This window comes from Ochotona curzoniae, unplaced genomic scaffold (genome assembly GCF_017591425.1).
Source record: "Ochotona curzoniae isolate NIBS_2020 unplaced genomic scaffold, NIBS_Ocur_1.0 patch335, whole genome shotgun sequence".
NCBI lineage: Eukaryota > Metazoa > Chordata > Mammalia > Lagomorpha > Ochotonidae > Ochotona > Ochotona curzoniae.
In genome coordinates, this window is record NW_024466901.1 from 53,314 (window position 1) to 78,734 (window position 25,421).

General features: G+C 42.6%; 1 protein-coding gene across 1 annotated transcript; it reads right to left on the reverse strand.

The window, feature by feature from the left end:
* Positions 1 to 421: 421 nt before the first annotated feature.
* Positions 422 to 23,438, reverse strand: LOC121167117 (5'-nucleotidase domain-containing protein 1-like; the record flags this gene model as incomplete). Its single annotated transcript, XM_040996496.1, is given in 6 exon segments — positions 422 to 651; positions 7,743 to 7,911; positions 8,972 to 9,124; positions 10,215 to 10,333; positions 22,279 to 22,376; positions 23,260 to 23,438. Coding segments are annotated over 6 exon segments (948 nt in total), but the record flags the coding sequence as incomplete, so codon positions are not given.
* Between the last annotated feature and the right edge of the window lie 1,983 nt (positions 23,439 to 25,421).

Genomic DNA, 25,421 nt, shown 5'->3' on the forward strand with positions numbered 1-25,421 from the left:
CTAAGACCAATGAAGGACACTGGTTCTCAAATTGGACACTGAATTAGAATCACCTGGATGGCTTCTGAAAACACACATTGCGGGGCAGCAGTTCCAGAGTTTCTAATTCAGTAGTTCTGGAATGGGGCCCACAGATATTCATGATGAAGTTCTCAGGTCCCCTGTGCTAGTTACACTTTGCTATTGTTCTGTGGACCACACTCCCAAATCCACCAGACTAGACATATGTGTAAATCTATGTATCATCCCCAAGGTGAATTCTGATCTCAAAGCTATTGGTATAAAAATATCACTAAAGTTCTTTTTTAGTTGTAGGATGATGAGACTTTAAGTTACAGCTATTAAACATCAAACTGATTTATATAAAAAGGAGACCTACAAACATGTATCAATTTCTTGGTCAGTTTTCATTAAAAATTTGTTACAAAGCATTTATAGTGTTTCCTGAAAATTCTTCTTCTTCTTCTTCTTTTTTTACAGTGTTCTTGCTGCATATGTGGGCCTTTAAGTAACAATACTTAGCTGTCAGTGTTTCATCATTTGATAAGACTACTGATCTACTACCAATGGTCTAATGAACCAATGGATAATAGCCAGCTGTTTTTGAATTGCTAGAAGAGAATCTCGTAAATTTGTAGTCCAAGGGTAACTCTGGAGGGGAAAAAAATCTGATTAGCCCGCAGGTCTCCACATACTTTTCATAAATGTAAATGGACAAATAAAACACTGAGACACTGGCATTGTGGCACGGTGGGTTAAGCCATTCCCTCCAAACTTGGCTGGTCTACTTTAACCCAGCTCTGTGGCTAATGCACCTGGGAAGGCAACAAAAGATGGCCCAAGTGCTTGATTCCTTGCCACTTTCATGGGAGACCTGAAGAAACTCTGGGCTCCTGGCTTCAACCCAGCACAGCCCAGCCATTGTGGCTGTTTGGGGAGTGAACTAGCTGATGGAAGATCTCTTTCCATTTTTCTCTAACAAAGTCTTTTAAAAATTGATATTCACTGCTAAGAAGAAGTCTAATAGTTTCATAATTTTAATATTTCTATTCCCAGCTAGGTGGATGGCACCTACAATGTAGAGTGCAACTGCCCTTCAGTGCAAAATTTATAATAATATGTAAATCAGATCACATGCAGAGACATGCAAATCATTTCCAGAGTGCTGACTGGGGAGTTTAATTCCCATCTTCTAAGTTACTAACTCCTTAAATGCCCACAATAGTTGGGAGTGACCCAAGCACTTGGCCCATCACCTCTTCTCCAATGTGTGCATATCAGCAGGAAGCTGGAAACTGGAACAGAACCAAGGCTGTTCTCTAATGTGGCATTTGGATACCCCAAGAATGACTTAATCGCAATGCCAAAAGCCCACCCTAGAACTAGGACTCCTGGGCTGGACTAAGCAGCACTGGCCTGACACCCAATGGCACACACAAAAGCTGGGGATCGGGCATGCCTCGTTGGACTAGGCTTTAGTATCTTCCTGAAAGTGTTGCAGCTGAGGGTGGGCCATGTCATACTGGGCTGCAACATTCACCAGAATGTGAGACAACTTGATCTGGGGGCAAATTCAGTAGGGGACTTGTGGGCTTGCCTCTGTGTGACTGCAACACCTTTGGGTTTGCCCGAGAGCTGGGCGTAATGATGTGCTAAGCCAGACTATACCTGAGAACTCATATGACACTCTTGGGAACCAGAGCTAGGAGGAAGACAGGTGGGGCCAGCCTGCAGCATGCACTGGCATTTGCAAACATTGGGTCTGAGGGCAGACAACACCAGACAGGGCTGGGGCACCCACTGGGATGCAGGATCTGGGGCTGGGATGGGAACTTGGGGAATTCTCCTGCTAGGTCACAACTCCCATTGGGGAGCACAATAACTGGGTCTGGGGTAGGGCAGGCCAGGAAAGGCTGCAGCACCTGCTGGCATGCAGGAAAGCCAGGGCAGGGTATGGGCCATACCTGGCTGGCCTAAGCTACAACACCAGCCAGCACATGGCAAGACCCAGGGCTGGGAACAGGCCTGATAGGGGAACTTTGGGGATTCTGTTGCTAGGTTGCAGTTCCCACTGATGAGTGTGAGAGTCAGAGCTACAGGTGGACTGGGCTGGACAAGGCTGCAGCACTTGTTGGCATGCAGGTGGGCTGAGTCTGAGGGTAGGACAGACTGGGCTAGGCTTCAGCACCTGCTGGTGCTCATGAGAGCCAGAATGGATGTGGGACAGGCTGAGCTAGGCTGGAGTACCCACCAGTAAGAGATGCAGTGAGTCAGAATAGGCTGGAGAACCCACTGGTGAGTGTCAGGACTAGGGTCTGGACATGTCAGGTTGGGCTGCAGCACCCGGAAGGCACATGCAAGATCCATTGCTAGGACTGGGCCTAATATGGAATTTGGGGAACGCTCCTGCTAGGCTGAAGCTCCTGTTGGTGAATGTGAGAGCCAGGTCTGGGGGCCAGGCTAGGCCACAGCGTTTGTTGGCATATATATAGGCTGGGCTGAGCCAATCCACAGTATACACTGAAACAAGTGGGACCCAGGATGGGGTACAGGCAAGGCTGTGTTGGACCACACCATCTGCCAGTTCATGGGAAGGCTGGGGGCTGGCTGGGCTGGATTAGTCTGCTGTATCCATAAGTGAGAATTGGGATTTAGGGGTGGTCCAGGCTGAGCCAGGCTGTAGCACCTATTGGTGAATGCCAAAACTGGGAGCAGGAGATTTCAGACTGGGCCACAGAACTCGTTGTCATGCACAATATCAGGGGGAGTGCAGGAGTGGGTCTTTTAGAGGGACTTTGGGGACTTCCCTGCTGGGCTGCTGCTTCCACTGGTGAGCATGAGAGCTGGGACTGGGGGTGCGCTAGTTGTGGCAGGGCTACAACATCTGGCAGCAGCACATGGGTCAGGTCTGAGGTGGGCCAGGCTGGGCTAGGCTGCTGTACCCACTGGTATGAGAAAGCCAGCAGTCGTGTGGGCTAGCTGGGACAGGCTGTAACATCTGCTGGCAAGTACTGGAGTGGAGTGCAAATCATATCAGGCTGGATCACAGTGTCCTCTGGCAGGTGTAAGATCTGAAGTAGGGAGCAGCCTGGTAGGGGAACTGTGGGCACTCCTCTGCTGGGTTGCATCTCCCACTGGTGAGCATGAGAGCTAGGGCTGGGGACAGGCCAGGTTGGTCAAGGCAGCACCTGTTGGCAAACGTGTAGACCAATACTAGGGGCAGAGTACTAAGTCAAGCTGCAGCACCTATAACTGTGCATGAGAGCCAGATGAGATGTAGGACAGAAAAGGCTAGGCTACAGTACATACCAGCACACCCCAAAACTAGGGCTGGGCTAAGCCTAGTGGAAGTTTCTGGGGGTCACCCCCACTAAGCTGCAGCACTTGCTGGTGTGTGTGAAGACTGGACTTGTGGTGGGCTGGACTGCACTAGGCTGCAGTACTGGTCGGTCTGCATGAGAAATGGGGCTGCGGGCAGTACTGATCAGGTAGCTGCATCCACTGGTATTTGTGTTGCTGGTGCAGTTGACGGACTGAACCTGACCCCGCACTGGCTGACCCATGCAAGAGTCAAGTCTGAGGTTACCCCAGGTAAGGTTTCTTGGGGATCTCCACAACGAGATGGCTGCACTCAAACCGTGGACACAGGGAAAATAACAATATATGTGGTTTGACTTGGAATGCATGTATTAGGACTTGGCCTGCTCAGTTGCTGATGCCTGTGCAGTGGGCAGCATGTCCAGATGCACACAGAACACATGCTAGCCAGATCATCCAGGCTAGCAGACGACGCAAAGGGCCTCATCAGAGGATGGAAAGTAGAACAGGCTGGACCACTTCTTTCGGTACATGTGCTGCCGAAGCAAGCCCAGGTCAGACCATTCTATTAGCCAAGCTTTGCAGCGTGTCCCTAGGTCTGTGGATGCACTAAGAGTGGACTTGTTCATCCAATGTACATTGGAAATATTTTTTCAACTCTGGTGCAATGAAGTCAATGATGCTTCAGAACTATCAGAACAATTCAAGTAACACTCTTGGAACACTCTTCCCCATGTTAAGGTCTCCAAGGTGTCATCAAATGACTGTTCCTGTCCCTGGGTGCTATGCAGTTTTACAGCAAGGGTAACCCCTTCCATTTCCCCTTGCAGACACAGGGATAGCGAAAAGAACTGAAACATATGTCCCATCTACCTTCCTCTATACCTGATCCTCTCATAATCAGAGGCCCCTATGGTCATATACCCCTCTTAACTATGTAAACTATTTGAAAAAATAGAATACAAAATTTGAAAAAGTGTTTTGTTAAAGTCTGTACAATGTCAACCATATTATCTAAACTGGGAAACAATTAAATGAAGTGAATGAAAATGAAAGTGAATATTCTTACACAATTAAGATCAATGTAAAATAATATCATATAGACAAACAGAACAACTCTGGGCAATTAAAAAGATTTGCAAGATAATATCTATATAAAGATTCTATCTTCAAGACATCTAACGTTGTCATTACTCCTTCTTTCTTACTTAGACGTAAATTACACAGTAGTATCTGACTATATTGAGCTAGTTACTGTAACAATCAATCTCAAGTTCTGCGTGACATATAACTTCCTTAGAATAGATGATGATCTCACAGCAATGTAGGTAGCTTAGACACCAAAATTTTGTTTTCTGAGGTTTCAAATGTCAAAAGCACAAATGGTATAATCCTTTCCACACCAGAAAATGGGCACTTGTTTAGCTCTGTTTTGTACTGGCAAGTCTTAGTTAGCATTTTTGTCCTGAGAAAAGCTGAGCCAAAGGTAAGGGTTCTCTTTCCTAGCTTCTGGAATATACATACAGGAGGCACACTGAGGTTATGGTTGTTTCAAGAGAGATGGTCATACCCTAATTCTTTGCCAGGGTTTTAAATTCTAAGATAAGAGAGTTTCACTCTTTGAAACTTCACTATTTTTCTTACTATTTCACAACCAAATCCTTTTGGACCTTTTCACAAAGGCACTTTGGAATAATCTGGCTTCCATTTTCACATTCTATCAGAAAAACTGAGTCACTTTGAAAGAAAAAAATGAACTATAAACATTGAAAATGATAGTTTAATTCTGGGCTGGCTTCTTTCTTAAAGTTCCAACACCCATTTTTTTTTTTTTTTTAAAGCAGAGCAATTACCTGGAAAAGGGAGAACTGTATCTAAACTATCTTTAATATATATATGTATATATATGTGTGTGTGTGTGTGTGTGTGTGTGTGACAAAACAAAAACAATAACCCACTCTTTCAAAAGCAGTACTCTTTTAAAAGGTTATACATGTTTTGACACTGGATTATATCTTGCCATAGAGGACAGATCTGTTGAAGGTCTTATGTGTCTTAGGGCAGTCCTTGTCATCATGCTACCACTGTTACAGGTGAATAATCCTATTTTGCTTTGCTTTCTGTCATAGCCATTTTAAGAGGCAGGGAATGTAGTCTGGTATAACCACCTTTAAGCTAACGTAAGAGAGTCTGCAGTTCAAAAATGTAACTAGATCTCCATTTCTAAAACAATTAGAAAAACTGGATGAAATACAAACATCGGACTAGTGAAACAGTATTGGCTGAGAAGGCAGCTATGATGGTTGGGGACACAGTTCTGGGAAGCAGTAACCAGAAGGTCGGTGAGCCTGCAGTCAGCCACAGCCTTTCCCTTCCGGGCACTTGAACTGTGGCTGTTGCCAGGAAGGCTACTGGCAGCAGAAATGCCAGTGAAGCGTTTCTGGCAGACTTGATGGGCTCCAGAGAGAAAAACTGAGTGGCTAGGAGCAAGGGGCAGTAACTCTGCTACTTTTCTCTTTAAGCCCTCAGTCAAGTTCTGAAGGGAATTTGTAAACAAAGAATTCAAGCAGAAAGCATACAATTCTGCACGGCAGGATGGGCATTTTAGGGGCTTCTCTGCAATGTGAAAACAAGGAAAGGAGAGGGGGCCTTGTAAGTATCCTGGATTTCTGGGAACTGAACCTTGATCATTATAAAGTGATTCTCATGTTACTGAAGTGTTTTCCTCTTAATATTTACTTGGCATCATATTAATATCGTCACTGTTAGCATGGTATTATCTCCTTCAATCTTTTGACATTTACACTGAATTTAAGCCGAGTCCTTATGTTTCAGACATGCACCTCACACTCAGTCTTTCATTGGGTATTTTATCCAGGTTTTTCACTGAAGCATTTGGTCATCTATATTTACTGCAGGTTTAAATCTATCATCTCACTAGCTCTATCCATTTATCCTGCTTATTCCCAATATTCTTTTTCTACCCTTATTTTTTTGATTCTTACATTATTTTACATATTAGTTTGATATGCATAATTATAATTATTTTGATGGTTTTCTGATTTTAACATGCATTTCTGACTTATCCATACCTAATATACTCTTACCTTTTACTGCGTGAATTCAAGGATGTTAGAACATCTTTATTTCATCTGCTCTTTGTGGCATTTATAATGCCATTGTTGTCATGTATTTTAACTCTCTATTGAAACTCTACAGGACTCAGTTTTTCATTATTTCACTGGGAAATAGTCATTTTATTTTATTTACATATTTTTGTTGCTATGTAATCATTTATGATTCTTCAATTTTCTGACAAGGAGCAATTTATCTTTCACCTAGGAACAATACACTTTAGTATTTCCTGTAGTGAAAGATTTCTGGAGATATTCTCGAATCTTTTCTTCCCCATTTTTCTGTATCTAAGAATATTTTACTTTTATTCTTTAATGATATCTTTAATGCAGGGTGGGGAACATCTGGTTCATGATCCATATAATGCCCACAAAATAACTTGGTCTGGCCCTGCCATGGCAAAAAATGTGGCCCCTGCAATTTAATAAATCTATAGCAGGCAAATTTCTTTTTCCGGTAATTTTGTATGTCTTGACAATGATGTTATAAATATCAAAATTGCACTTGGCAGAAACAAGCTTCCCCAACTTTGCTTTAATGGGTAGACAAAAACTTCATCAAGATTGGCAGCTGTTTCTTCATGCCCTTTGAAAACAACAGTCCATGGTCTTTTCACCTGCATTGATTCTGCAAGAAGTCAGGTCTCAGTCCATCATCCTTTTAAAACCAGCCTTTCTTTTGCTTTTATAAGGCCACTAGCAATGTGGAATCTCCTCAATCCAACTACAGAGTTTCAGGGGATCTGACACTGAGTTTCAGTCCTGTGAAATCATTTCCTAGTTCATCTTTATTCTGAGGGAAATCCTACTAGTCTCAACAGAGGATGAGAGGGTGCCTCAGGTCCCTCTCCTCAGGCAGGCCCCGGCCTACACTTCTCACCCCTGCAGACTGGTTGTTAGTGGAAGGCCCACCTACCCTCTAGTGAGAAAGCAGCTCCACAAGCAAGGGTCACATTATTGGACTTGCTTCGCATTCTTTACTGGGAACTCTTCCTTACCTCCTTTATATTATATTCCCAGGCAGACTTAAAATCAAAAAAGAAGGAAGGGAGAAAAGAAAGAAAGAAAGGAGGAAGGGAAGGAGGGAGGGAGGGAGGAACGAAAGAGAAACAAAGAAGAAAGAAAGCTGTCCAGCATTTGTACTTGGCTCCAATGGAAGTGTCATCCTAATTACTTAGATTGTCACACCTAGAAGGTGTTTCTGTAGAAGAAATCATATCATAGGGAGATAACTGTCTTTTCAAGACAAGACTTCTAGTATTTAAACTTCATTAGTATTGCCCTTCTTACCTGCAATTGCTTCAATACTAGGAATTGCAATAGTGCTGTAGGTATGTATTCTCCTAGAAGACCACGTATAAACCGAGGAGTCTTCTGTATTTTCCAGTCCCGAAATGGAATCAATAAAAAAAGAGCCCCATTTTTTCGACAAAGTATTTAAAGGTTTTGCCTTTGGTTCCTGAAACAAACAAAAAACCAGAATAGTAAAAACTGTAATCAATGAATGTTCAATCTGGTAAGTATTTTTTCATCCATTACGTCAATCAATAGAAAAGTCCTCTAGGAATCTACAAAACGGTTTTTGGAATACCCTGTCTTCTTGGAAATGAAAAATATTTTCTTACTGAGCAGCACTCTTTATGTTAAATTGAAACTGATTTTTAAAATAGTCAATTGGTTGTAATATCAAAAGTGTGCCAAAAAGAACAATATAGAAACATTTTCCTATAATCAAAATAACAAGCTTAATTATTATAGCATCTAAACGATATCTAATTTTGCATTTGATTTTTACAGAAGGGAAAGAGGACAAAAATATTTGCTATTTCCAGTGTACCTAGAACATGAGACCTCCATCAAGGCCTTATGTATTTGTTGATTCTTAGATATTACTTTTTATTATTTTTGTAAATGACTTATTATCATATTTTGAATTAGCACCCATATGGGATCCCAGCGCTTGCTTGCAAGGTGAGAATTTAGCTATTAGCCATCACACCAGGCTCCATAACATGTTATTTGAGAAAGCTTGCAAAATCTGGGGATGGCTTTCATCATCCCAATGGATGCCAGTTTGAGTCCTGGCTGCTTCACTTCTGGTCCAGCTCCCTGCTTATGGACTAGGAAAGCAGCAGAGGATGGCTCAAGTCCGTCGGCCCTTGCACCAATGTGGGAGACCCAGAGAAAACTCCTGGCACCTGGTTTCAGGTTGACTCAGTCACAGCCACTGGCAACTTGGGGAATGAATCAGCATGTCTTTGTCTCTCCTTTTCTTTGTAAATCTGCCTTTCAAACAGAAATAAAAGATGTTTGCAGAATCTTGCTTTTAGTTGTAATGAAGAAATAGATGAAAACATTAATAAAGGGATTAGTCTCCTTAACTAGGCTTGTTTTAATTATGCTTAAATCTTAAGTTACCTGGCACCATGTTCATGTTAGAATACGTGAGGACATGTAATTGGACCAGGATAATCTAAAAGTTTTTTTCTTTCAAAGAAAGCACTGCTGGGAAGACTTACTTCAAATTTCCCTTTCTTCTCTAGAGGCTCCGACTCCTCAGGATTCCCAACTTCTTGTCCTCTGAGCTCCTCCAGGATGAGAACAGTCTCCCAGTTGCTATAGTGACGAGCTGGGAAAACATCTGAGTGCATGCTGTCACCAAAGTAAACAACCTGGAAGTCAGATAGCAAATTCTGTTTGAAGCGTAAGAATTGTACAGTGCAGTGGTATTATTTAATGGAAACTGGAAAATCACACCTCAACAGTGCGTGTTCTTCATCAGACATCAGAATAAGCATCTTACACATCTTTGAATTAAATCCACAGGTGAACATCAACCTGTTTCATTTTGCTTTAAGGAATTATGAAATGTATTTTTAAATAGCTGAAAGGCAGAAAATGAAATAGATATTTTGACTCAGTCCATCTGAGACTGTGTGTTTATAACTAAACCTGTCCCCTGGACTTAAGAGTTGATGAGACATCAGACAGAAGTTGTGACAGTGGGTTACACACAATCTAAGTGTATAGTACAGCTACTCTCGAAAGCAGTTGCTGGGCTCCAGAACAGATCTACTGAAACAGAATCCCTAAGCACGAGACTGGGCATGCAGGATCTGGAAAGATCTGCTCTAGCTTCCATCCTTCAATTTACAGGTGGGAAAATGCAGTGAACGGCTAGGAACTAGAATTTCTATGTGTGGATGTTCCATCTACTAAACCCCTCAGTGGGTCCAAGGGCTCCAGCATGATCGCAGCCAGTGGTGTAGGATTCGGTTACCTGATGATCTCTGCTGCTCATGGGGCTCCTGGAATACATTCTTGAAACACAGGGTTCTACTGCTCAAAATTACCAAGGTCCAACATTAGCTATGTCATCAAGTTATCAAACCCAAGCCTGTCTTTAGATATATCTGTGGTGTAACCTCAGTTATTTTATATACAAAAAGTTTTTTTTTTTTTTTTGTGGACTGTTACTGAGGTATCATTCTCACACACAGCACACACTAATCGCGTATACTTCCTAGATCTGCAGCTGCATGCTTGGAACCTGACTCTGCTCTGTCACAGAGACCCAGGCCACAGTAATGAAGGAAAGTTTCTTTAGGCACAAGAGGAAAGAGGAGGGATTTGGTGAACAGGCAGAGGCAGATGGTTTCTTCATAGGTAACTAAGCTGAATGCCCTTAAAACTATAGGTCCGATTTTCAACTGATTATTTCTTCAAGTGGCATCAAGAACTCTGTATTCATTGGAAAAATACCTTGGGTTCCGGCTTGCCAGTCATTTTCTTCAGAAGCTCATAAAGTTGGGCAGCATTCCCTTGGGAGTACCACCCGGGTTTATCCAGAGACGGCAGCACGTCCTGTTCCTCATCATTCTCTGGAAATAAAGTTTGACAATCATACACCTTGTAATCAAGGGAGAGTTTCCTGGCAGACTACATTTAGCACATGGCTGCAGGCTGCAGGCAATGCACCTAAGAGGAACCATGTGCGGGAAGGGAGCTAGCATTCAGCCAACAGCTCTTATAAGCACTTCATCGGCCATATGTTTTTTTCTTAGATAATAACTTTATTGAGTCCTGATTAGTCTAGCTTGTGAAGCATATTTTGAATTAAAATTTAAGCTTTTAAAAGTTATTTTTATTGTTTTCAATGACATAGTTTGTAGGCATAGGAATTACCCCTTTCCTTCCCCATCTTCCACCCCACTATTCTCCCCCATTATTACAGCACTATAATCCTACAGCAACAATTACAAGTTCAACATTCTGTTGTCCACATGCACCTCGAAGTTGTAGGTATAGACAAAGGCAAAAAAATCTAGCATCATATTATTCATAACACTGAGGTATATTTAACTGTTTCATTGGGAGTAGAAATGCATGCTGCAATATTGTAAGGTATCTTCACCTCCAGTTATTCTAGCCTCAAATATATAGTTCATCTATGTGGGTGTGTGTGTATATACACACATATTATATATATTCTCACATATATTATAGAATATATATATTCTCATATATATATATATATCCTTTTGGAATTGGCTTATTTTACTGAGCATAATGGTCTCCAGTTGTGAACATTTTGTTGCAAATGATAGAATTCCATTCTTTTTTGAAAAGATTTATTTATTTTTATTACAAAGTCAGATATATAGAGAGGAAGAGAGATAGTCCAATGATTCACTCCCCAAGTGAGCGCAATGGCCGGTGCTGTGCCAATCTGGAGCCAGGAGCCAGGAACTTCCTCCAGGTCTCCCACATGGGTGCAGGATCCCAAAGCACTGGGCTGTCCTTGACTGCTTTCCCAGGCCACAAGCAGGGAGCTGGATGGGTCGCTCTGACTATGCTGCAGTTCCTACTGGTGTACGTGAGGGCCCAGTGTGTGGTGGGCTGAGTTGGGCTGGGCTGCAGCATCCATTGGTTTGTGTAAGAGATGGGGCTGGAGAAAGAACTGACCCAGTAATTGCAACTACCAGCACGTGCATAGGCTGATGACAGAGACAGACTGAGGTTGAGGCAGACCTCATACTGGCAAGCACACAAAAACGTCAGGTTTGGGATCACTTCAGATGAGGTTTCTTTGGGGATTCCCCCAATTGAACTGCTAGACTCAGAACTCCAACCATGAGGAGAATTGCAGGATCTGTGGACTGTTCATGCATGCATTTGTCAGAACTGGGCCTCCTCAATGGCTAAAGTGGAGCAATGGGTGGCATGTCCAGGTGCCCATGGAAGAAATGGCAGTCCAATAGGGCCTGCAGAGGACATTCAGTATTACAACAAAGGAAGGAGGACAGAACACTTTGGTCAACTACCCCAGCTAAGCATTGAGAGCAAACATCTGGGCGAATGGAGACTCTAAGGTAGATTATGTCAGCCAATGGATCTTGGAAGGATTTCCTCATCCTTGGATCTGTGAGATCAATAGCATTTCAGAACTATCGAAACCACTTAAGCAGAACCCTCAGAGCATACTCCACATCAGGGACTCTGGGATGACATTGAGTGGTTTATGGCACCTTAATATGCTGCCCAAACTTAGCGCTATTTATGGTCATCTATTGTATTGGAAACAAGTCACCAATGGATAATAAAAAGAACAGGGACTTTACAATGCACTTTGGACTTAATGTTATACATTTAATTATTTTTTACATGTTATCTCAAATCACTGATTAAACATGACCATCTTATGAAAATGTAAATCCATAGCTTTTTCCTGAAATTCAATTGATATTTTCAAGTTTAAAATGTTCTTCAGAGTGGAGTAGAATGTATCAGTGCAAAAATTATCCCACAGAAATAGACTGGAATAATTTTTTATGCAAAAGCCTGATATCCAAAAATATTCTTAAAAATTTCTAAGCTAATGATTAATAGATGTTTGGGCTTTAAGTTACTTACAAGGAAAAAAAAAACCTCATAGTATATTAAAGATCTAGCTTGTTTCTATGGCCTATCATTTACCAAAAATTGACTTAATGAAATTAAGAAGCCAAATGAAAGGTAATGAACTAAATGTATAATAAATTAAGGTGTGGGAGAGAGACAGAGAGAGAGGTGAAGACAAAGAGATTTTCTTTTTTTATGTAAATGATGATTATATTTATGAAAATTGAAACACAAAAAGTGATTTTTTAAAGAAATTTGTACAAGAAAGTGAGACCTAGTAATTTATGTGGTTACTTAGGGATGTGTATAAGAGGAAATGAAGAGGGGAAGGGACATAGAACAGGGGTAGATTCTGTTTGAAATATGTCTTTATGGAATTGGAGGTAGTACCATAAGTGCTGGTATCACTTCTCAATTCTGAAATAATTAGAATTATTGCACTTTTTAAAATTGTATTCAAACTTAGCAGTTTATAGTATTCAAGCAAAATTTTACAGAACTTCATGCATTTTAGGATAATCAAAACAGACTTATAATTCTAACAAGCCATATATTAACAATTGAGGAGTAGAACAGTCTTAGGCAGGTGAGCAGAGAAATCCCCAATAACTTAGCAAGTGAGGAATAACTGAACTCTGCATCCTACCTAGTGAGGTCTAGGAAAAGCCAAATCGGGAGCCTGACCAGTAAGGTACAGGCTGAGCAATTATAGGCCAGCTGACTTTTTCCTGTCTGTTCAAAGCTTTCTAGAGATTTTCCATCTACTGGTTCACTCCTCAAATGGTTGCAATGGTGTGGGCTGGGCCAGGTTCCAGCCAGGAGCTGAGTTTCTTATAGATCTCTCATGTGAGTTCCGGGGGCTCAAATACTTGGCCCATCCTCCACTGCTCTCATAGGTACATTAGCAGGAGCTGGAAGTGGAGCAGCAGGGACTTGCAATGGCATCACCACTGGATGCTGCCTTTGAGGTAGTAGGCTAACTCATTATGCCACAATGCTGTAAATGCCCCTAAAACTCATTTGAAAGCTGCATTTGTGTTTGGACATAGCTATGTTTTATTACAATAATTTGTTTTAACAATTAAAAATAGCAATAGAAAAATTTTACTCAACATTTCCATAAAATAAGTGTGAGAAAATGACAGTCAAAGCTATGGCTAGTAGCCTTGACTAAAGACAGGTGAAACCTATCCTAGGAAGCAGAACTTTCAGGAAAAGTTTGTGTGCTAGACCACTCACTGATGACAACATAGAGTGGCTACCGCATTCCCCAAGTGCCCAAAGCTTTTGATGTTACTGTCTGCTTTTGATGTTACTGTCTTATTGGTGTTTTGAAATTACATATTTTTGTGATTTTAAAAAATACTCGACTCAATTTTAATGTGGCTGTCACTTGGGACACCGTATCCCTAAATAGAGTGCCTGGGTTGAGTCCTGGCTGCTCTGTTCCCAACCCAGCTTCCTGCTATTGCTCCCTGTGGCAGGCAGCAGATGATATCCAGTGCTATAGCAGTACAGATGACAGCTCGATCATGTGAGTCCCTGCAACCCAGATGATCTGAGTGAGGTTCTTGTTTTCAGTTAACCCAGCTCTGGTTACTGCAAGCCTTTGGGGAATGAAACAGTGGATGGAAGATCTCTGTCTCTCTGAGTGAAAAAAAAAAAAGACAAACTTTAAACAAAAGTCTATTTTTTCAGTTATTAGCTATATGTTCACATCTTCTGCAAAAGGCTGTCACCTTTTATTACTATTATTTTATACCATTTAAAATGAATATGAATATCCTTTTCCTTGACCTCTTAGTATTTACTGATGAATAACTGACATACAACACATTTAACAAATGTAAGGTATATAACTGGATGGATTTGAGCATATTTCCAAATATGCTATGGGCTGAGCAGCATTATGTCACAACTCCAACACTGAAGTCCTACCCATCAGTACTTCAGAATGTCAGTGTATTTGCAGATTTTAGGAAACTAACAAAGTGAGGCCAGTAGGATGGGCCACAATCCAATGTACTATCCTCAAAAGATGGAAAAATTAGAGCACAGATAAACACTGAATGGATGCAGGTTACCTGAAGATGCAGGGAGAAGAGGAGCATCTACAAACCAGGGCAAGAAAACAATCCTGCTGATACTCTGGTCTCAGACTTCTGTACAACAGCAAAAAAATACATTTCTGTTGTTCAGGCCACAGGATCTATGCTTTTCAAAAAGTGGGTCTAGCAAACTGAGATGATTCTTAGAACCACCTGCTTGTTACATACACATGTGAGTATAACTTGCTCATTTCTGATGCTTGCTATTCATAGTAGGTTGTGATCTAGCTGTTAGGATGCCTGTGTTCTGCATCAGAGTACTTGGTTCAATGGTGGCTGTGGCTCCTGACTCCAGCTTTCACCAGTGCCCACTCTGGGAGGCAGCAGTGATGGCTCGAGTAGTTGGGTTCTTGTCACTCATGTGGGAGACCTAGACTGTGTTTCCAGGCCCTTGCTTCAGCCCTGGCTGTGGAGAACCAGTAGACGACAGTGTTCTCTCTTTCTCTTCACGTACATATTTTAAAAGATGCATCTTGGGCCCGGCACGGTGGCGCAGTGGTTAAGGTCCTTGCCTTGCACGCCCGGGATTCCATATGGGCGCCGGTTCTAATCCTGGCACCTCCGCTTCCCTTCCAGCTCCCTGCCTGTGGCATGGGAAAGCAGTCGAGGACAGCCCAAAGCTTTGGGACCCTGCACCCACGCGGGAGACCCAGAAGAGGCTCCTGGCTTCGGATCGGCATAGTATCGGCCATTGCGCTCACTTGGGGAGTGAATCATCGGATGGAAGATCTTCCTCTCTGTCTCTCCTCTCTGTATATCCGCCTTTCCAATAAAAATAAAAATAAATCTTTAAAAAAAAAGATGCATCTTATTTTATCATACACAGGGTCCGTGATTTAATAATCCTGTATTGATAGACATTTCTCATTGTTACAAAAAATGACATATAACAGAATCCCTGCACAGCCTTGGGATCAAACACAAGGAGAGGGGAACATAGCTCATTTCTTTCTGTTCCTATCTGATATTTTTCCAGTACATTTCACAGACTCTTTTATGTATTACAGATAAAGCAGTGAAAGAGAAGTACAAGATGCTGTGTTCTGCATGTTTGTTTTCTGGTGGGAACTCTGATCTGTGAGAGGATAATGCAGACTTGGCTATCCTTTAAAAAATGTTTGTAAACTTTTGGACACCGAGAATTACTTCATGCATGCGTCAGCTTGACTGAACAGTGCTCATTTATTTTTACACATCTTTTCAATTCTTACAATTGTTCCCCAGATGTACGTTTTGTTATGTAGTAATATTTTTAGGCGATGGCAGTAACATTTATTTTCAAGGAAAACATCCACCGAAATGCCTATTGGTTTAGTCTATTTAATTTATAATAGTTATAATCTACAGTAGTTTAATCTATTTAATTATGATAGTATAATCTATAAGAGTTTAATCTATTTAATTTGTAATTAATAGTATAATCTACAACAGTGAATTATAGCTAATAGTATAAGCTGCTTGTGGATTATAATTAATATTTTTTTTTGATGTACTGATGGAATCTGTCTGTTTCACATGGCAAGGTTTTAACCTTGCTGGACTGTATGTGAAACAGGAAGATTCTACACACAAACTGCTACTCTCAGCATTCATAATCCAACGGAAAGCTTATCAGACATTCATAGCCAAGTGAAAGGCACTTCACAGCATCCAGGAGGAAATGGCTGCCTGAGCCGGAGAGGAAGGTGCAGGCAAGGCAGTGTGATTTATGCTTGGTCTCAAAGGGGTAGGAAGTCACAGAGCAGGGGAAGGGCATGCAGCAAGGATACAGGTCTGGGCCACTACCATTCCCCACCAGCAGCATCTAAATCAGCAGAAAACTGGCTTAGAAATTATTTATCTTGGAACTGACTGTTATCAGAATCTCCATTTTAACACCAACAATCTGATAAATACTAGTGGAGATAGAACCTGTGGGAACCAAAACCTGACAGAAGAATAAAAAGCAATCATTTCAGTAATAGGCACCTGCAGAGGGAAGATCTCTGGAAGGAAGCAAAAACAGAGGAGGGACGAGGGGGAGGCAGGGGGAGAGAAGCAAAGCTCATGTAGCAACTAGGCTGTGGGATTATCTAAGGGGGCATGAACAAAGAGGATGTGTGAGAGGAAATGCTTCGTGTGATTGATCCTGAAAATTTTATAAAAGATATTACAATGGTTAAAACAAGTGACAAATGGCAGTTTGTGCTAGAAGTATCTTAAGAAAGTTGGAGGAGGGGTTAAGAGGCTTCACTGAAAGCCAGGCAGAGATGAGATTTCCAAGTGAGATTAAACAGAGCTTTGATGCACTGGCTATGAAATGGTAAAAGTACGGAGGATTCTAGCCAGGGCAATTTAATGGTTGACTAGGAAAAGAAGGTACACAAAGTGACTGGTTTCTGGGTAACATAATGTCCACCGAGTGCACCTGCAGGAGGAAATACGCCTAAGACGACGGAGAGTGCGGGGGAGGAGGTGCGCTAGCAGTAACTGAAGTCAGGGGTTCAGGGACAGCGATTGGCTAATGCTTCCCTCAGTGGGGGAGGGAGAGTGGGCAACATTAGACATTGCAGTGAACAAGACAAACATGGCCTCTCCCTAACAGATGTGTAATTTTGCAATACAGAGATACTGTGGAGCACTAGTCAGGCAGCAGCACACGTGATGTGGAACAGTTTGTGCAAAGGGCTCTGGGCCTCCAAATTGTCCTTCAGGGTTGCCAGGAATTGGTGGGGGGAAGAGTGGAAGGATTCAGCCCCCACCCCCCACCCCCGCGTCTCCTGGCAACGCTGGCCTGCCCCTGCTACCATGACAACCGCTGACGTCACATCTGTGCGACTCGTTGGGGCGGAGTGGGGGCGCATACGCACTGCGCTTCTCGATTGTCCGTTTTCTTCTGATTTTATTTTTTTAAAGATTTATTTATTTTTTATTACAAAGTCAGATATATAGAGAGGAGGAGAGACAGAGAGAAAGATCTTCCGTCCGATGATTCACTCCCCAAGTGAGCTGCAACGGCCGGTGCTGCGCCAATCCGAAGCCGGGAACCAGGAACTTCCTCCAGGTCTCCCACGCGGGTGCAGGGTCCCAAGGCTTTGGGCCATCCTCGACTGCTTTCCCAGTCCACAAGCAGGGAGCTGGAAGGGAAGCGGGGCTGCCGGGATAGAACCGGCGCCCATATGGGATCCCGGGCCTGCTCGGTGAGGACTTTAGCCGGTAGGCCATGCCCCCGGGTCCCGTTTTCTTCTGATTTTAATCAGTCGATGTAATTTCGATATCGATGAAGGTCATAATGGCAGGCCTACGGGTATTGGCGTTGTTTCCTAACACCAGCTGCACTGGAGGTGGCTTGAGGTTTACCGGGCTCGATGGAGCCGGAGTGACCGTTTCGGAAGCAGTGTGATAGCCGGTGCCTGAAGGGCTGGCGCACCAGTTCGTACAAGGAATGGTGGCAAACCCGATAAAACTAAAACGCGGGTCAGATACGAAGGGAAAGGAAAATGGACCATGACTGACTTTCCTAGCCTGGTTAAGCGCCCTGTTTGGAAAGGTTACTACCACCACTGTGGGAGGAGGGGTGTGCCAAGATGGCGTAACTCTTCGGGACGCATCGCAATTCACGGGACTTGTGTTCTGGGCTGCAGAGTGCAGAAGACAGAAAACGGCTCTGGGAGGCAGGGAAAAGTGAAGCTGGGCTGTAGGAAATTGTGAGTCAGCCACGGGTGAGAAGTAGGACGTGGACGGGCAGCCGGAGGAGAGAGGGGAGCCGCAGACAGAAGGTTGCTCCAAGAGGAAGGACAGAAAGCAGCCGCGCGAGTGCCTCAGGCACAAGAGCTGGGCAGCAGCATGGGCATCCAAGCCAGAACGCAGGGAACTCGGGATCTTCCAAGAGGGGAAGAATGCTCCTCTGTTAACAGTTCTAGCAACCATTTTAATAAGTTTAAATGCAACCGGCTATTTCGGGTTAACGCTAAAAAATCTGATTCATTGTATGACCCACTGATACCATGGAGTCCCGTTTGTTCGGAGGTCCCGAGGCATTCCAGAATAGTCAGCAACAATAATGGGGGTAGGACTGTGGTTCTTCACCAACAAGACTTTTCATCTTTGAAACCACATAAAGACAAAGGCAGATTGCTTTTCAAAACTCAAATTGTAAGATTTTTTAGGATAGGACTCTGAAAGCACCAACAACAAAAGCCTGGGAAAGCAGTAGATGATGGCCCAAAGCCTTAGGACCCTGCACTTGCATGGGAGACTCAGAAGAAGCTCCTGGCCTCAGACTGGCTCAGCTTTGGCCATTGTGGCCACTTGGGGAGCAACCACCAGATGGAAGATCTTTGTCTCTGTCGTTCTCTCTGTTGATCTGCCCTTCCAATAAAAATAAATAAATCTTTAAAAAAATACTGTGCAAAATATACTATCTTTGTCAGCATCACTCAATGCAATCATGATGTCCAACACATTAAACAATGGCTTACAGGCTAGTGCTGTGGTATAGTGGGTAAAACTGCCACCCGGGATGCCAAAATCCAATCCATGCCTGGGCACTGCTGGCTACTCCACTTCTGTTCTCGCTCCATGACAATGGTCTGAGGAAAGCAGCATAGGATGATACAAGTGCATGAACCCCTGCACCATGTCAGAAACCCAGATGAAGCTCTTGGCCTTGGCTTCGCCCAGTACTGGCCACTGCACACATCTGGGGAATGAACCAACATACGGAAGATCTCTTCTGGTCTCTTTCTATAATTCTCAATTTCAAATAAATGAATACATATTTTTAAAAAATGGTACACATTAATGTGCATTGCTTTCTCTTGGTGTGTGTGCTTGTATTTGTTAGCATTCATATACTTTCTGAACATTACCAATTAGATAATTCATAGCTTAAAATAGATAATCCATAGCTTATAATTAGTATGTTGAAAAATGAATTGCTTTTAAAAATGTTTATTTGAGAGGCACAGAGATAAACTGACTAAACCAAAATTATTCTGATATATTATTGGTGCACTCCTTAAATACCGAGGCTTCCAGATCACGGATGAAGTAACACTCGCCTTCTTTCCTTCTAATTCCATCTACTTCCTCCCCAGGGTCATCAGGCAGAATCACAGGCCTCTTCCCCGTCACTGTGATACGATGGAACTGCTCCGTTTCTGGGCCTTCAAACTTGCTTCTGCCATAGCCAGGAACACTAGTCCTCTGCTTTTCTGACTGCTCATCATCAGGGCTTACATGGTAAGTTTCCTTACTCGATCTTTTCCAACAGGTCTTCCCCAGCTGGCCTCTCTGAGGATGCACCCCCCCAACCCTCTAATCAGATGGTTATAACCTTCATGACATAAGCCTCAATCTGTAGTCAGCCCTTGTACCTAATGAAATGCACGACCCTGCTTCAGCAAGGATCCCTTGGTGCTTGACACCTGCTACACTGAACTTAGACTTCACAGTTCCTGAGCCCATTAGTGAAGAGTGGTCTAAGCGACTGTCAATTGCCTGGCACCATGTCAGGCTTTTTGCTACCAAAAAGTAGAAATTCAAAGCAAATAGGGCCTGGCGGTGTGGCCTAGTGGCTAAAGTTCTCGTGTTCAATGCACCGGGATCCCATATGGGTGCCAGTTCTAATCCCAGCTGCTCCACTTCCCATCCAGCTCCCTGCTTGTGGCCTGGGAAAACAGTTGAGGATGGCCCAAACCTTGAGACTCTGCACCCGTGTGGGAGACCTGGAAGAAGTTCCTGGATCCTGGCTTCGGATCGGCATAGCAACGGCCTTGCACTCACTTGGGGAGTGAATCATCGGACAAAAGACCTTTCTCACTGTCTCTCTTCCTCTCTGTATATCTGACTTTGTAATAAAAATTTTTTAAAATCTTAAAGAAATTCAAAGCAAATAACTCTGAATTTTCATATTAAGGAACAGTGTGCAATTTTGATTCATGTGCACAAGTTTTTGGGGGATTTTAAGTTTCGTTCTAAAATACAGTAAGGTGTGGCTGTGGAAAAGTAAGGAGAAATGTATATTAAATATTGTTTCAGCTTGGCTCTGAATGTTTATATATTGCCAAGTGCCTGAATCAAAATGAATAAATTACAAAGCATCTATTACAGTGGTTGCTTTTGGGTACAGGCATATTATATGCTTATATAACACATTCAAGATTTTTTTTTATATAAAAGATGTATCTATTTGAAAGGCAGAGTTACAGAAAGAAAGAGGGAGAGACAGAAATCTCTTCCATCCAAATGGGTCACAACAATCAGCCTTGGGAGAGGCAAAACTAGGAGCCAGGAGTCTCTACCATGTCTCTCACATGGGTACAGGGGCCAAAGACCATAAGCCATCTTCCGCTGCTTTCCCAGGCTTATTAGCAGGGAGATAGACTGGAAATGGAGCAGCCAGGACTTGCATGCACACCCAATATGGGATGATGGCATTGCAGGCAGAAACATATGCCACAACACTGGCTTCTAATTCTGTTCTTTTAAATATAGCTGGACTTGGAATAAGTTTGTAATTTTTATTTGATAACTATATCCATTCATATGTATTTATAGTTCTTTCAACTTCCAGTCATTCCTAGACTTATTATACACATTTATTAAAGAGAAATGAATGGTTCTCAAATGTCACCCTATCACTAAGTATCTTTGACACCCCATGAAATAGAAACAAAAGACTCAACAGGTAACAATGCAACAGATAAAAACTTAATGCCTTTCAGTCTCCCCAACTACCATCCTGCATTCCTCCTTATGCTTTGTTTTTCCATTTTGTAGGTTTATTCAAGCAGCTTTTAGACATTTGGTACCATGAGTAGTCACACTGCTGTCATTCATTTTCATCTGCACAATTTGTTTACTTTCTTCATTCAACCTTTTTCCATACCAACCTCTTCTATACAAGTGGTAATTCTCACACTCTTCCTTGAAGGCCTTTCCTGGTCCCCAGAAAGAGAACTGTTTCATTTGCTCTGATCTTTACACACCCTGCAGTCACTTCTATTAAAAAAGCAACCCATTCTGGGGCCCATGCCATCGTGAGGTAGGCTAACATGCCTATGGCCTGAACTCCCATGAGACCCAAAAGAAGCTCCTGCCTCCTGGCTTTTAGTCAGCTCAATTCCAGCTGTTGCAGCCACTGGGGAGTTAAATTAATAGATGGAAGCTCTCTCTCTGTCTCTCCTTCTCTCTGTAACTCTTCCTTTTAAATAATTTTTTAAAAAAGATTTTATTTTTAACTAATTCTAACTTACTATAATTAATTCATCATTCCATTGTTTGAGGCATTTAGTTAGGCTCTAAAAATCAGAAGCCCATGATCTTCACTTTTATCTAAGTTACTTTTTGAAATGCAAAGCAATGTGTATGTATGTGTGTCTCGTATTGAGAGAGAGAGAGAAAGAGGGTGAGCGAGCAAGCAGAGGAAGCAAGCTTTCGTCTGCTAGTTCATTCCATAAAGGTCTGCAACAGGTGCGGCTGGGTCAGGCTGCAGCCAGGAGTCTGAGTTTCCCACATGTGTTGTGGGAGCTCAAGTACTTAGGCTGTCATAGGTTCCCCATCAGGATGTAACTGGATCAGTCAAGTACTCCAATGAGGGGCGTGTACATCCTAGGCTATGGCTTCACTGCCATGCCACAACGTCCACCCTGTTGTTCGTTTTTAGTCGGGAGAGGCTGTCATGCAAACAAATAATGACAATAAATGATAGCGCAAAACTTACGATAAACAGGGGTATTTTATAATCTCTTTTCCCCATTAAGGGGAAAGAAGACACTGTACTGCACTTGCTAGCCAAGAGGTACATAGGAGGAAAAAAGAAAGAACACACTCACTCAGCGTCCAGAAAGGCCTCTGACTTGGTACATGGGAGAAGAAACCCGGCTTCAGCGCATTTGTAATCACAACGTCAAAGAGATCAGCAAAATCATTCCTGAAAAGCAACAACATTTCTCATAAATTGATTCTAAGCAATTAGAAATGGACCATACCAAACAGAACATAATGTTTGTCTATTTTACCACAATATCATATCTGTCCTCATCAACTTTTACATGCTTCCTGTTTTACACATTTGAGGCTGAATGATGCACTGCAGAGAGAAGGTGGCTGAGTGCGAGTCTTCCTGACAGCTGTTTGAATTATAAACATAAGCATAACCAAAACAACACAGCAGCACACTGATCTAGGTCCCCGCTGGTTTTCTCAGGATTATTAAGACAGACCTCACACTGGAGATGCAATACTTACCTTGTATCCCAGAACTTTCTTTTTTTTTAACAAGTCAAATCCACAGTAAATAGACAACAAAAAGGGTTATGTTATCTATGTTAATGAAAAAGGAATTGAAAGCACAGTGTGTGTCCTGAAGCAGGGCTCCACCGTCAGGGACGTCTCCCAAGTTATCTAAGATTTCGAGCTTGGTTCACCTCAAGGATTTCACGCCTCAGCCCTGCTCAGCAGAAAAGGCATTCACAGATTCTATCACAGAACAAATGAAATCCACACAGGGAAAGCAGGAGGCTAAAAAGCAGGGAGAGCTCAGCTTTGAGGCCCACCCTTGCACCATGGTCATGACAGTTCTGTGCCTTCTGAAACTTCAGAAACTGTTGGGAGAGCTCTTCTATTCCAGGATAGAAGCTTGCCTTGACCACAGATGTATTCTGGTCTTGCACACAGAAGTGACATAAGGATTAACTTATGAAACTTACCACTGGTTCTGCCGTGCCTGTTGTTACCTAGGCTACACCACTCAACATCCTCTCATACCATTTTTACTATGCCAGTTGGTGAAAACAACTGAACTTGTCACATACCCGAGGATATATTCGCAGAGAAGTCTGCAATAATCACTATGAGAACTGGTAATTAGCAAAAGAATTTTCCCAGCATTCTTCAGCTGCCGAAGCCACTTTCTTACAGATTCGGGACATCTGTGTAAATATTTGCCTGGATATCTTTTTATTTCTGGAAAATAGAGTCCACAGTTTTCTGAAAGATAAAAATATCAAGAGATTTCTTTTAAAATTTTTTCCTAACTTTTTCAAGCAAGTCAAATCCTTGTAAAGCTACAGATAAAAGGATCAAAACTTGAGAATCCAGCAATGATAGCAACACTACCTTTTTGCCTTTTACCTAAAACGCAATCAGCAGTATCAACAGTTATAAAAGTACTATATTTGAAAGGAAGGGAGGGAGGGGAGAGAGAGAGAGTTCGATCCATCGGCTCATCAAAGCCAAAATTGGGAGCGAAGAGTTACAGCTATCGCCAGCCACGGCATACCCAGAATGCGCTTCAGGAAGCTGGAACTGAGAATAACGCTAGGACTTGGACCCAGGCACTCCAGGACAGGATGTGGTCTTCCCAAGTGGAATCTTAGCTGCTCAGCCAAATACCCACCGCAGTTCCATTGGCATTTTTTAACTCAGAAAAAGTTATCGCCTTAAAATATTAATTGATTAAAGTTCCTTCATTCATTTAACACGTATATGCTGAATGTAGCGAAACACAGATACTCGGATTGAAGACCAGGGACACATCTTTGGCATGAAGCATCTGAAAGAGAGCTGCCGGCACCACATCAGATGGGAGCATGTCCCAGGAGGGAGGGCTGGCTGGCCCGCAAGCCGCTGAGGTGTCTAAAGGGAAAACAAGCGAGAGAGCATCACAGCTGACAGTCGCTGTTGAAGGGCGTCAATCACTCGGCTGGGCCTTTGGTGAGTCTACAAGTGTAGGCTGAACCGAGTGGCAGCTGATGGCAATATATGCAAGATGCCCCGGGCAGCATGATCCACCGGGCTGGATACAGCACCTTGAAAATGGCGAGTTTTACAGGAGATGAGGGCAGATTCAGGAAAAGTGCTCACAGATTCACAAAGCACTTTGGAAACTCTGTTCTCGGAGGACGCTGCTACCAAGAGGCAGATCAAAAGGATCCAAGTTCTCACTCACTGGCTAGGAGGACGACACACTCCTGGAAGCAAAGCTTAAAGAGCTTCTACTGAATGACAGGCTGAAACACCTGGACACAGACCGCACCTGTTAGCTCTGTCCACTGTCACGCCCTTATAATAACCAAAGTGAAAGTTATGCTTAAAGAATATCAGGATGGGAAAGAAGTCTTTAGGTAAATCAATCAAATAACAGTGAAAGATACTAAATATTACTGTCTGAGTGTCCATGCCTACACCTCAATTTCTCCTTCCAGGGCTGTGTGCCCAGGGCTTAGCTGGCCCCGGAGCTGTATGGATCTGACAGAGGACCTCCTTTGCACTCTCAGGGACTCCTGTTTGGGAGCGTGCAGGGGACCCAGGCATGGCCAATGAGTCCCAAGTAGGACTCCTGCCTGGGGATTCTGAAGTAAGGTAAACTGTCCCATAAAAATGAAACCTGCAAAGGCGGCAGGCTCCCTTCTTCCACTGCTGGACTTTGTCACACTTTCAAGTTCTGCACAACACTGCAGCAGGTATTGATGGCACAAAGCACAAGCTTGATATCCAGGATGGCAGAGTGGAAACATGAAAGGAACCTGGGTCCATGATGACATCACTGGGTATCTCATTAAGTTGCTGAGCCACTGGAAGTACCATATTTATATATTGAATATATATATTATATGTAATACATATATTCCGAAAACTTCGCTTACTTTTCCTTAGTTATGTGTGTTTAATGCCATCTAGTGGTCAAAGATATACATTACTATTAAAAAGTTAGCACCCAAAGAAACACACTTGGACTTAATGTATTAAAGAATTTCATTTAGATATTAAGAAATTGATTTTTATTGTAAAAACACAAGTGAAATACTGTATTTTAAAGTTTTATCTAGATTACTTGTATCTACTAATCAGCCTAATTCAGAAGAATGCAAACATAACAATTCAATGACAGAAAATTATTCTCTGATGCATTAATAAGCGTTTCCTGGTTTTATTCGCAAGTCAGGCTGAAAATGAACAGACTAAAAAAGACAAA